The following is a 12561-nucleotide window of genomic DNA, read 5'->3' on the forward strand; positions in this document are numbered from 1 at the left end:
ACAGCATTTGTGCCAGCATGAAAATTACATGCTGTAGGGATGTCATTTGGGGGATGCCAGGGGTCGCAACTGTTTCCCCTGAGGTCTCCCGTGCTACCCCTCTGGTCTCCCTTCCTACCCTAAAACACAATTTTATTTTTTTTATGTCTTTTTTTTTAAATGGAAGCTCCTGGCTGTGGCCCGCGCCATGTGGCTCTTTGTTTCTGGAGTGTCTGGCTGTCTTGTTCAGGTCTCTTTAAAAAACAGGGGGGAGGGTTCCACAAGTGTAACACTTTGAGCAGTGACCATAAATAAGAAAGAATGAGAATAACAAATAGTCTTTCTGGAATTCTATACAATAAGGGGGTGAGTCACCTGATTTGGTCTGTTCTTAAACACCTCAAATGCACAATGCAGACAAAAACTATGCATTTTGCTTTTCGCAAGTTGTTTTTTTCTGCCGTTGTCTCTGTTACAATCAACACAAGACATTCCATCTCGGTGTCTTCGATCATTTGACAAACTCCTTGTGCCTAAAAGCTTGTGTACAGTGTAGAAATGTTTGACCATAGTACATCAAGTGGCCCTTGATTTAATTGTGCCACAATTAATGCTTTGTTGTAATGTGTCAATCTTTCCTAGCTCCATGGCATGCTGTTCAGGATGTTTGTTTGCATGTCGGAGGTACAGAGTGCCCAGAGTATGGGATGCCGTGTGAGTGCACTGCTTTCCCTGCGCTACTCTAAATTCTTTAACACATAGTTATGAACCCTCCAATGGTATGCATTTTGCCAACCTCTGAAGCCTGAAAAGTTGATCCACGCAGACTTGACATGTGGCCAACTTTGCACCAGAGCTGCAGATGAACTGGCCTGCTGTTAAATCTCAGTTACCGGTTTATTGGTATCCACTACAGAGTGTAATTTACTTTCTGACATTTCTGACATTCAGACATGTAATTGCTCATTTTATTATAGCCAGGATGATAGCTATAGCTGGTAAGATATGATATGACATTTGTAACGCGCTTATACACAGGTTTTTCAAGGCGTGACGAGACAGGGAAGGGGAGAAAAAAGGGTGGACAAGACAACGATCTTACTTGGCCAAGTGACATTGTGATCGCGCAAGTGCAGTGGAGAGGGAAGGGGAAAAGTGCCAGGGCAAGGGCAGGAGGCGCAAGTGCAGGACACAGGATCAAAAACAAGTTGTGCGTCCAGCAGGTGGCAGTGCAAGCGTTAAGCGCAAACAACAAGGGTCTGATGAGTGCAGGTAAGGGACTGTAGAGTTGCAGAAACAGTCCCAAGTGTAAGGGTTACCAGGAAGGAGTGCAGGTATGAAAATGGGCGGGCAGGGACCCGGGCCCGAATTTCAGAGACTAGCCAGGTGACCAGTGAAGTATCAAACAAATGATCAGCAGGGAGGAGGAAGAGAGAAGGCAGAAGCAAAGAGGAAAGTCTTGAGATGCTTCCGGAGATGGTTCTGCTCAAGTTTCAGAGAGGCAGGAAGGTTGTTCCAGAGGGAGGCGCCAGCCAAAGAGAGAGATCTGCCCCCAACTTGTTGCTTGGAGAAGCGCCTGACCCTCAGGGAGTTGGAGGAGCGAAGAGTTAGAGTAGCTAGATATTTCCAAAGAGAGAGTTGGAGGTATTGCGGTCCCAGATCCCAGAAGGCCTTGTGGACAATGCAAAGGGTCTTGAACTTGATCCTTGCATCCACTGGGAGCCAATGGAGAGATTTCAGGGCTGGAGAGATAGGATCCCTGAGCCTGAGGCCAAGGACGAGTCTTGCAGTCCTCTTCTGGATGAGCTGTAGAGGACGGAAAGTAGAAGCAGGCAGATTTAAAAAGAGGCTTTTGCAGTAGTCAAGCCTAGAGACAGAGAGCTTCTGGGTGAAGGAGAGGAAAGGAAGAATACCTCTGAGGAGGTGCAGTTCATAGTTTGACTGCTCAGAGATGTGAGGCGAGAAGGAGAGTGTGGAGTCGAAGATGACCCTGAGGTTCTTAGTCTCACAGGTGGGAGCGGGAAGGGAGCCAAGGGAGGCCAGCAAAAGCGTGTCGGGAAAGAAAGGTGAAGGTGTGCCGATGAGGAGGATCTCCGTCTTACTGGCATTCAGGCAGAGATCATTGGCGGCACATCCTGGATTGCAGACAGACAATCCGGGATGAGAGAAGGAGCAGAGGCGGCAGAAGAGAGCCTGAAAGCAAGCTGAGTGTCATCCGCTTAGCACTGAAAGTTGGAGCAGAGAGCAGCAATGCGGTGGGCAAAAGGTGCCAGGTATTGGTTGAACAACCACAGAGAAAGTTTAGACCCCTGGGGAACACCACAGGTGGAGCGAGCGATAGAAGAAAGGAAGGACCCAAGTTGGACCTCGGAGGGTTGGTCTGAGAGGAAAGAAGTCAGCCAGGCCAGAGCCTGATCAGTGATGCCAGGTTATCACGGAGGCGGTTGAGCAGGGTGGCATGGTTCACTGTGTCAAAGGCAGAAGAGAGATCAAGTTAGATGAGGATACAGGGAATATTAGCGTCAAGGTTAGAGAGCAGGTCTTTATGGATGTTCATGAAAGCAGTTTCCGTGTATCTGGCTGCTCTAAAGCCAGACTGATGGTCATGGAGACAACCAACAGATTCAGTGTGAAGATTAAGCTGGCTGATGGCCAGCTTTTGCAGGAGTTTGCCAGGGAAAGGAGTGATGGATATCGGGTGATAGTTAGCCGGACAGGAGGGGTTGGCTGAGGGTTTCTTGAGAAGAGGGTGCACAAGATAGTGCTTCAGAGGGGAAGGGAAGGTTCCAGTGGTAAAAGAGTGGTCGCAGAAGTTGGCCACGGCTCGAGCAATGTTATCAATGTGGTCTTTGATGGTTTTGGGAGAACAGGGAAGAACCTGATTTGACAAGACTTTCATAGATCAGACTTGTTTAGAAGCCTCATCAGGGGTGAAGAGAGGAAAGGCAGGGAAGGGAGGTGGGTGGCCGCAGGGGGAGCAGAGGAGGAGGAGAGTGTGGAGGGAGAAGCAAGAGAGGATGAGAGGGTAGACAAGATGTCCTGGGTTTTAGAGATGAAATGAGAGACCAGAGCCATACAGAGGATCTGGGAAGGGACAGTAGAGGTAGAGACTGCGGCAGAATTGGCCAGTTCCTTGCAGATTTTAAAGAGTTCGGGTGAGTTGTTAGAAGCCGCAGAGATGCGGGCTTGGATGTGAGCTCTCTTTTTAGTGAGGACAGAGAGTCGGTATTGCCTTTGGAGAAGGTGGCAGGCCAGTTTGTGAGAGGATGTACAAGATGTCAACCATTTCTTCTCAGCCACCCTACACTTGTGTTTAAGGGTGACAAGGTGTGAACTTGGCTTTCGGCTTCATGCGGATCCTCATGACAGGGGCAAGTACATCAAGCGTGTCAGAGATTGCAGAGTGTAGCATGGAAAGGGCTGTGTCAGGGTGTAAGCCAGAGGAGCGAAGGTGGGTTGCAGTGTGGGGTGCCTGGCCTGAGATGGGGGAGGAGGAGGGAGGGAGGGAGAGATGGAGAGAGAGAGGGAGCGAGGGAGGGAGGGAGGGAGGGAGGGAGGAAGGGAGGAAGGAAGGGAGGGAGAGAGGGAGACAGGGAGAGAAAAAAAATAATAATCAAAAAAATTGGTCACTCCAGGAGAGAGGAGTGGTGAGAGAGTTAGAGAGGGGGAGGTCTGAAGAGATCAGGACATCGATAGTGTGCCCTGCAGACTGAGTCGGGCCAGAATGAACAATAGAGAGTGAGAAAGAGTGTTGTAAAGGTCGTGAAAGAGTCCAGTGGCGGGACAGGAAGCATCCAGGAGTGGAGTGGTCGAGGCCAGGAGGGTGGAATAGATATGATTGTTTATGATTGTTTATTTATATAGCGCCTATACACAATGTGTTTCAAAGAGCTTCAAGGCAAGGGAGGGAACAAGGGAAAATACAACCACAATCTTACAGGCCATGAACAGTAAGGATGTGAAATTAACTATCGTACTGAGCCTGACGACATTTCAGATAGTGCAAGAGCTAAGACATAGATAAGGAAGGGAGGGTGAGAGTGGGAAGGAAATGGAAACAGACAGGCGACTACCGTACTAGGCCTGACGACATTTCTGGTAGAGTCGGAGAAAAATAAAAGGTGATGGAGAGGGGTGCAGAAAGGAAGGGGAGGAACAAAACAAGCGACTATCATACTAGGCCTGACGACCTTTCAGATAGTGCTGGAGGGGTGGTGGGGAGGAAAAAAACAGTAATGGGAGGGTGGAGGAAACAGACGAGGTTGCTATCATATTAGTTCCAGGGACAATTCTGATAGAGTAAGTGCATAGAAGAAAGTAAGGGGAGGAGTTAGGAAAAGGGAGAAGGGAAAGGAGGAGAGAACAGAGAGTAAGCAGTCAAAAAGAGTGAAGAAGTAAGAGTGGAGAGCGAATACAATTGCAGAAGTCAGTAGTAACACATGATGTTGCAAGCCAGGATACAAGATGAAGAAGGGAACAGCATGATTCAGGGCCACCATGAGTACAAGATGCAAAGGAAGTCCAGCATGAGAGTTGAGAAAGAGTGACGCACCATGAATGAAGTCCATAAAAGTCAAATCCAGCATAGGCCACAAGACGGTGATGGTGAAGGAAGGCACGAGGTCGGGCGGGGCTTGCTAAGTGGTGAAAAAAAGCAGCAGGCAGGAAGGCACCAGGTGGGCGGGGCATAGGCCAGGTGACCTAGATCCACTTGCACCTGCTCCCCATCTGCAAAGGAAAAGAAGCTGGAGGGCTCCTTAAGTAGGGAAACAGAGCGGCAAGCAGGAAGGCACCAGGTGGGCGTGGCTTGCTAAGTGGTGGAAAAGAACAGTAAGCAGGAAGGCACCAGGTGGGCGGGGCTTGCTAAGTGGTGGAAAAGAGCGGCAGGCAAGAAGGCACCAGGTGGGCAGGGCTTAGGCCAGATGACCTGGAGCCACTTGCACCAGCTCCCCATCTGCAAAGGAAAAAAAAGCTGGAGGGCTCCTTAAGTAGGGAAACAGAGCGGCAAGCAGGAAGGCACCAGGTGGCCGGGGCTTGCTAAGTGTTGAAAAAGAGCAGCAAGCAGGAAGGCATCAGGTGGGCGGAGCTTGCCAAGTGGTGGAAAAGAGCGGCAAGCAGGAAGGCACCAGGTGGGCGGGGCTTGCTAAGTGGTGAAAAAGAGAGGCAAGGAGGAAGGCACCAGTTGGGCGGGGCTTGCTAAGTGGTGAAAAAGAGCAGCAGGCAGGAAGGCACAGGGTGGGCGGGGCTTAGGCCAGGTGACCTAAATCCACTTGCACCTGCTCCCCATCTGCAAAGGAAAAGAGGCTGGAGGGCTCCTTAGATAGGGAAACAGAGCGGCAAGCAGGAAGACACCAGGTAGGCGGGGCTTGCTAAGTGGTGAAAAAGAGCAGCAAGCAGGAAGGCATCAGGTGGGCGGAGCTTGCCAAGTGGTGGAAAAGAGCAGCAAGCAGGAAGGCACCAGGTGGGTGGGGCTTGCTAAGTGGTGAAAAAGAGCAGGAAGCAGGAAGGCACCAGTTGGGCAGGGCTTGCTAAGTGGTGAAAAAGAGCGGCAAGCAGGAAGGCACCAGGTGGGCGGGGCTTAGGCCAGGTGACCTAGATCCACTTGCACCTGCTCCCCATATGCAAAGGAAAAGAAGCTGGAGGGCTCCTTAAGTAGGGAAACAGAGCGGCAAGCAGGAAGGCACCAGGTGGGCGTGGCTTGCTAAGTGGTGAAAAAGAGCGGGAAGCAGAAAGGCACCAGGTGGGCGGGGCTTGCTAAGTGGTGAAAAAAGTGGCAGGCAGGAAGGCACCAGGTGGGCGGGGCTTAGGCCAGGTGACCTAGATCCACTTGCACCTGCTCCCCATCTGCAAAGGAAAAGAGGCTGGAGGGCTCCTTAGGTGGGGAAACAGAGCGGCAAGCAGGAAGGCACCAGGTGGGTGGGGCTTGCTAAGTGGTGGAAAAGAGCAGCAAGCAGGAAGGCACCAGGTGGGCGGGCTTGCTAAGTGGTGAAAAAGAGCGGCAGGCAGGAAGGCACCAGGTGGGCGCGGCTTAGGCCAGGTGACCTAGATCCACTTGCACCTGCTCCCCATCTGCGGTCCGCCCACTCGGAGTGGAAGGATGTGATCTGACCAAGTGGCTGGTAGATAGTAGCCGCTCTGAGGGAGTGGCCAGGAGAGAGAGAGAGAGGGAGAGAGAGAGAGAGAGCCTACAGACCAGGCATTCAGAGCAGGAGTAGGCCTGCATAGGAATGATAGAGGCAGGAATCCCATCTATAAAGATCAAGGCTACACCCCCACCGGAACGGTTGGATCTGGGCGCAGAGAGAATCTTGTAGCCATCAGGGAGGAGAGTGTCAAAGCTTGTGACAGAGCTGGCCGTGAACCATGTCTCGATGAGACCAAGGACATCAAGGTCGAGTTCTTCCATGAGACGTCAGATGTCAGAGGAGTGTTTGACACCTGAGCGAGAGTTAAGAGTGGCGAGGTGGAGAAGGTTGCCATCCTTGAAGGACTTCAGGGCAGGGGTACAAATCAGAGTTACAACCTGCGGAAGTGTAGGAGACCGAGGGTCAGCAGAGGAGATAGAAGGAAAGGGCAAGGTAGCCAAGGAGGAGCAAGAGGGTGCCAGAGAAGTGGCAGAGGGTAGAGGCAAGGAAGCCAAAGAAGGGAGAGAGGGGACAGCTGGAGAGGAAAGGAAATTGATGACGCGCAGGATATGTCTATCATAGAGGTGGAGGTTGGACCAAGACGGTGCCATTCAGGTAAACATTAATGATGACCTTGGAGGAGTGCAAGGAAGCCAGGAGGGCCTCCCTCCGGGTGCCAAGCATTAATGGGAGAGGAAGAGAAAGGAGAGTCCATAGGTCTGGCAAAGGAAAGCCAAAGAGGATGTCAGTGAGAGTCTGTCTGGAGTAAGCAGTGGTGTAGGTATCAGCAAAAGGGAGGCCTGGGTTGGAGACCAGGATATCGTTTTTGAACTTCTTCCTACTAGACTTAGTGAGAAGGGTAGGATAGTCAATGGAAAAGCAGGTGGAGAAGATAGGAGAAACAGCGAGCATCATAGATGGTGTGGAGGAGGAGGAAGAGGAGAGAAGAAAGGGGTGTGGAGTGAGAGAGGAACGGAAGGGGCGGGGAGAGACACTAGTGCAGGACACACAGGGTGCAAGCAGAGGAGATGGAATGAGTTACGAACAAGTGGTAATATAGATAAACTAAACTGAACTAGATGGAGGGCATGGGAGAGAGCACAAAAGAACACAGGGCAGGAAGATGAACAACAACCAGGATAGTAGGGCAACCAGAACTGGAGCAGCAGAAAAGAACCTAGAGGAAGGAAGAGCACAGCAGTGGAAAAGACAAATCACAGCAAAATACAGAAAATTACCTAGAATCGGGAGAAAAAACAAAGCAGAGCACAGAACAGGACAAGGCAAAAAACAGCAAAAATAGGATAGTTGACGAATCTAGAAGAAGGAAGAAGAGCAGCAAAAACCTAGAACAATCCGAGCAACAAAGAAACCATAGAGGGGAGACAGACATAGAGCAGAACACCAAGGACAGAGATGCGGCAAGGGGAGGGTGAGGGAAGGGCCAGCAGGGGGCCAGTGGGTCATGGCAAGCTGGAGAGGGAAGGGCATGGGGAACAGGCCATCAAGGGATTGTGAGGGGATGCGCGGGCAATGGAGGCATGGTGCGAGCAAGCTGGAAGGGGGGTGCAAGTAACCCACGCAATCGAGGATCATGAGGAACCACGCAGGCTAGGACGTGCAGGCACAAAAGTGGCCAAGGATGGAGGAGGCGCTGGAACACACGCGATCACAGGAATGCAAGGGACAACACAGGCCGAGGATGCGTAGCGCAGGAAGGCGGGGGAGGAGAGGCGCAGAGGCACGGGCAAGTGGGGAAGGAGAGGGCGCGGAGGTGCATGCGATGGCGGAATGCGAGGGGCTACTCAGCGGGGGCAAGCCAAGGACAGAGGGGGGTGGATGCACACATGCTCACGGGAATGCGAGGGACAATGCAAGCTGAGGGCGCGCAAAGAAACCAGACCGGGATGAAGGGGCGCTGAGGCGTCGAAGAATGCGAAGGGCCACACATGTCAGGAATGCGCAGCACGTCGTTCAAAGTCAAAGATGTAAGTGGCGCGAGCGCGCAAGCATAAGGGAACACAAGGGACCACACAGGGAGTGGAAGCGCGGATCGGAACAGACAGGGATGGAAAAGGCGCTGAGGCACACACGATCGAAGGATGCGAGGGGGTCACGTACGTCAGAAACGTGCAGCACGTGCAAGCCAAGGATGCAAGTGGTGTGGACGCACATGCGTTGGGGAATGCGAGGGACCATGCAGGGAGTAGACATGGAAAAGGGTGGACAGACTGGATAGACTGCATGGGGTAAGAGGGGACAGCGCAGGCAAGGGAGCGATAGGGAAGGGGCGACCACAGAAAGGGCAGGGGCCAGGCGGAGGCGAAGGTTGCAGGGGACGCATGAAAAAGGGAAAAGGCTAGGATAAGAGCTAAGAAGCGCAATGCAGGCCAACCTCCCCAACAAGATAGCTCAGCGGGTTGAGCGCTCACTGCTGCGATGTGTGTGATCTACAGGTTCGAATCCCTGCAAGGCCAATTTAGGATTTCATCCTTCTGATGCCTATAAATGAGTACCAACACAGGTTGGGTGATACTATGTATATTTGTTCTATATAAAGCACTTATTAAGAGTAAGTGTTTTTTAATAACAAATCATCATTTTGCCTTGGACGTCTCCTTGCATTCACAATAATTTGGTAATATGGGCCTATACACACTGATATTAACGATACAAATCGTGATTCATTCTTGTATGAAATGTATATCACTTTGCAGTGATATCGTAACCATATTATCGTTGTGTACTTAGGAACAATGCTATAATTTGATGCCAATTCCTGTTTTGTCAAGGAGTGAAAGGTTGGGTTCCATCGCTTCCCGTGGTGCCACTTTGGTTGGGGTGGGGTCAAATGGCATCACTTCCTGTGATGTCAACAGAGGTCAAGGGTCATGTGACGTCACTTCTGCTACCCCTTGTATTCTGGTGTAATGACGTCCCTGTCACGGCGCTGCCGTAAATGCTTCTGCATTTGTATGGCAGAGAGAGATGGGCTCGTGGAAAGGGTAATTATGTTGCAAGCTCCTTCTCCGCCACACAAATGAATGAAAATGTGGAGTAGAATAAAAGTCGTGCAGGAAATGTTTATGCATGCATTTTACTCATGATTTTACTACTCTCGACAATGAACAGGACCTCAACAGTATTACCATTCGGGAAATCTGCAATGCGCCTACATTAGCCACTCAGCACAACTGTGATGGCTGCTTCTTTAGGCCTGAATGTCAATCTAGGATACTGCCGACTAATTGACGGTGAGCCGCTCTTCTGGGTACTGGTGTTTACTCTGCGGAGATGGGAATGCGTGTCCAGCATTTTCTGTTAGAAATATATCTACAGCCGTACCTTTACTAGAGATATATTAACTCGCAAAGTAAATAGATGTGGGTAAATGATATTGCATAGCTTGGATATAATGATATACTTTGTTTGCTAAACACATTGAGGTGCTATGGCCTACTTAGAACAATGCATAAGTGCACCTCTATGGAAGTTGGACTGCCTCCTGTAACTGCAACCTTAGCCAACACACACCTTGATATGCTGCTTACCGTCCATAATTGAGATGTGAGCCGCACCGAACGCCATGAATGACTCAGCATTATGAGGACAAGACTCAAAAGGATGTTGTCACAATTGTAAATAAAAGGGAGTTGTCAACAATGACTCAAGGTCAAAGTCGTTTATGGGTCTGCAATAATACAGCTCGTGATGTGCCATGACATGCAAAATGCCATCTGCAATGTTTATAATAGTTCAAGAGGTAAGTGAACTCTGGCACTGGAGCCAGAAGCTGAAGCAGAATTGAAGCCATGCCTCTTTAAACTACAATGCCACTGCCATTCTATCCTATGACACTGCCAGGGTGCTACGAGGTGATGATGACACTAATTCAATTGAGCTTTAGTTGCGCTGTACCTCATACAATTGGCATTTTACTTGGTATTAGTGCAATAACTCTAATTTATTCTGTTCCTTCTGCAAATCAGATTACCGGATTCCCCGCCGGATTCTGGATCGGAGCCTTGTTCGCCCCCTCAAATACCAGGTGAGTCGAGGGCTTCTGGACATTAACATCTCTGCTCAGCTTTGCATTGATAATCTGAAAACTTGGTAATTGTTGCAAGAAGACAGTGTTGTTCTTTGAAAAGATCAATTGATATGCTGGAAGACATGTCAGCTATGGCTACAGTGCTTGCCTCTGTCCGGGTTCCTGATTCGTTCCAGGAAGAACAGTGCAGGAAAGCGTGTACACTAGTGAGATATTGCTAACTTTGACGTCTAAGTCTCTTCAAAAGTTGTTTGTTTGTTGGATAACTTTTCTGCTTTTCATGCTTAAAAGTAAAGTCCTTGTGTCAGATTATTGTTTCTTCACACTGTCCTTGTGTCAGATTAATGTTGCTTCACACTTGTGCATGCTCCCAAATGTCACACAAGTGGGTCCAAGTCCTGCATTCTGTTGGTGGCAGTGGTCACAAAAAGGAATCGCCACACGAAAGTGATTTTGGTATAGCAACCAAGTGGCCCCACATGGTGCGTGATAACTTCAGGCAGTCATAGGACAACCAAAGTGTCTCACTACAAATACTACTTTCAATCATAGAAATGGATATTGCCTGACTGGCTCAACATGGTGAACAATAATGTCCTAGGTAGTATTAGGGCCCCGAGGCAATGCCATTGGTGATATGTTCCGTCTGGATATGACCCCAGACAGTGAATGGTAACCCATAAGACAAAGTGCCTTTTCTAAGCAAAACATGTAGCTACCGCACGGAATCAGTACTATTCAAAACAGATATAAATTAATCAATTGGTGTAAAGTAATATTTATTAATGATATAAATATAATAGTAGCAGAAATTCGTGATTCGAAAAGGAAACATTTTCATAAAGGATAAAAAAAACAATATTACAATACATCACATACACAATCAACACTAATTTTTAAGTAAATCAAATATAATTAGAATAAGCTTTGTTCTTATTACGATATATTAAAACCCATCCATCTGGAACAATTGGCTCCTTAGCGATAGGGCTGGTTCGATATAAGAATAAATGCACTGTGCAAAATATAAGTCCTGAGTTGCTGAGGCTAGCTCAAAGGCTGTGCACACCTGCTTCACTCCGCAACTCCTCAACGTTGGGAGGAGCTATTATTTCCTTAGGTCCGCGTATAGAGGGAACAGTAGCATAAAGCTCAGTGGATCATCGGCATTGGCTTGTGTCGATACAATCGTTCTTAGGTTGGAAGGCTGTGCCTTTTGTGAATAGGAAAATTCTGTTGAGGCAAAGAAAGATAGCCCTTTTGCTTGGATATTTACACCATTAGATGTAATTTGGCCTAATCACATGGGATATGTTCTTGAGGTAGAATTGTAAGCTCCGTTTGTTGGATTTTATTTCCTTCCTATAGCTTGTTTTAAAGGTAAGTACACCTTCACCACTGTTTTCCACACTTCATTACTGACCATTTGTTTCTTGGTAAAATGGTCACTGAAGCCAAGAATTTTTAAAGAAGCTTTTATATATTGTAACCACGGTGAAGTATTGGCAATGTCTGAGGCTGTGATGTGTTCTACTAGCAGTCTAGTTTATGTTTAATGTGGGTTGCCCCATAGCCTCATCCAATAAAGTAATGGCTGCAGGAGCATGTGATCTTTAATACACGTCAGGCCACATTCCTCATGTAGGAGGTAGCCTAGGAAGCCCTGGCCTACTGCCATTTTTCTTCAGAGGGATTGATTCTCGTTGAATTGTATTTCTTTCGTACAGTAGTAGCCCAGATGCCGGCTCCATACACAGTCAACGGCACTGTACAGCAATAATACTCCCATTATTCTTTGGAGGAATTGGGTCTCGTTGCCTTGTATTTCTTTCGTACAGTAGTAGCCCAGATGCCGGCTCCATAAACGGTCAACGGCACTGTACAGCAATAATACTCCCATTATTCTTCGGAGGAATTGGGTCTCGTTGCCTTGTATTTCTTTCGTACAGTAGTAGCCCAGATGCCGGCTCAATAAACGGTCAACGGCACTGTACGCAATAATACTCCCATTCTTCTTCGGAGGAATTGGTTCTCGTTGACTTCTATTTCTTTCGTACTGTAGTAGCCCAGATTCCCGCTCCATACACGGTTAACACGACTGGTTTTGCGTGCGGTATCGTCTAGGGGTAACCCTTCTGTTTTCTTCCCATACCTTAAAATTGATCCATGTATCTGTGATGCTTTAGCTACTTGGTTTTTAATATGTGGATTTAATATGTAGATTCTATCTAAGGTATATCTAAGGTCTTGGGAGATGGTAACACCATGATAGCAAAAAGGGCTTACCGGGTCAATTTTCAATCAGTACTACCTAGCTAACTGATTTACAATTGCCAATGCACATTACACTTTAGACTTCTTTACATTAAGTCATTTTGTTATATCTAGTAACCAGTATTTGAAAGG

At 48.5% G+C, this 12561-nt stretch overlaps 1 protein-coding gene across 1 annotated transcript in view; it reads left to right on the forward strand.

Moving 5' to 3' along the window:
• The window catches only part of MYRFL (myelin regulatory factor like), a 942772-nt gene that overhangs the window by 75499 nt on the left and 854712 nt on the right, over window positions 1-12561 (forward strand). Inside the window, exon 3 of the mRNA XM_069629965.1 lies at window positions 10094-10152. Within this exon, the coding sequence (XP_069486066.1) occupies window positions 10094-10152 (59 nt within the window). The remainder of the gene's footprint in view (window positions 1-10093; window positions 10153-12561) is intronic.

The sequence above is a fragment of the Ambystoma mexicanum genome, chromosome 12 (genome assembly GCF_040938575.1).
Source record: "Ambystoma mexicanum isolate Mex_15411 chromosome 12, UKY_AmexF1_1, whole genome shotgun sequence".
In the NCBI taxonomy this organism is placed as follows: Eukaryota; Metazoa; Chordata; class Amphibia; order Caudata; family Ambystomatidae; genus Ambystoma; species Ambystoma mexicanum.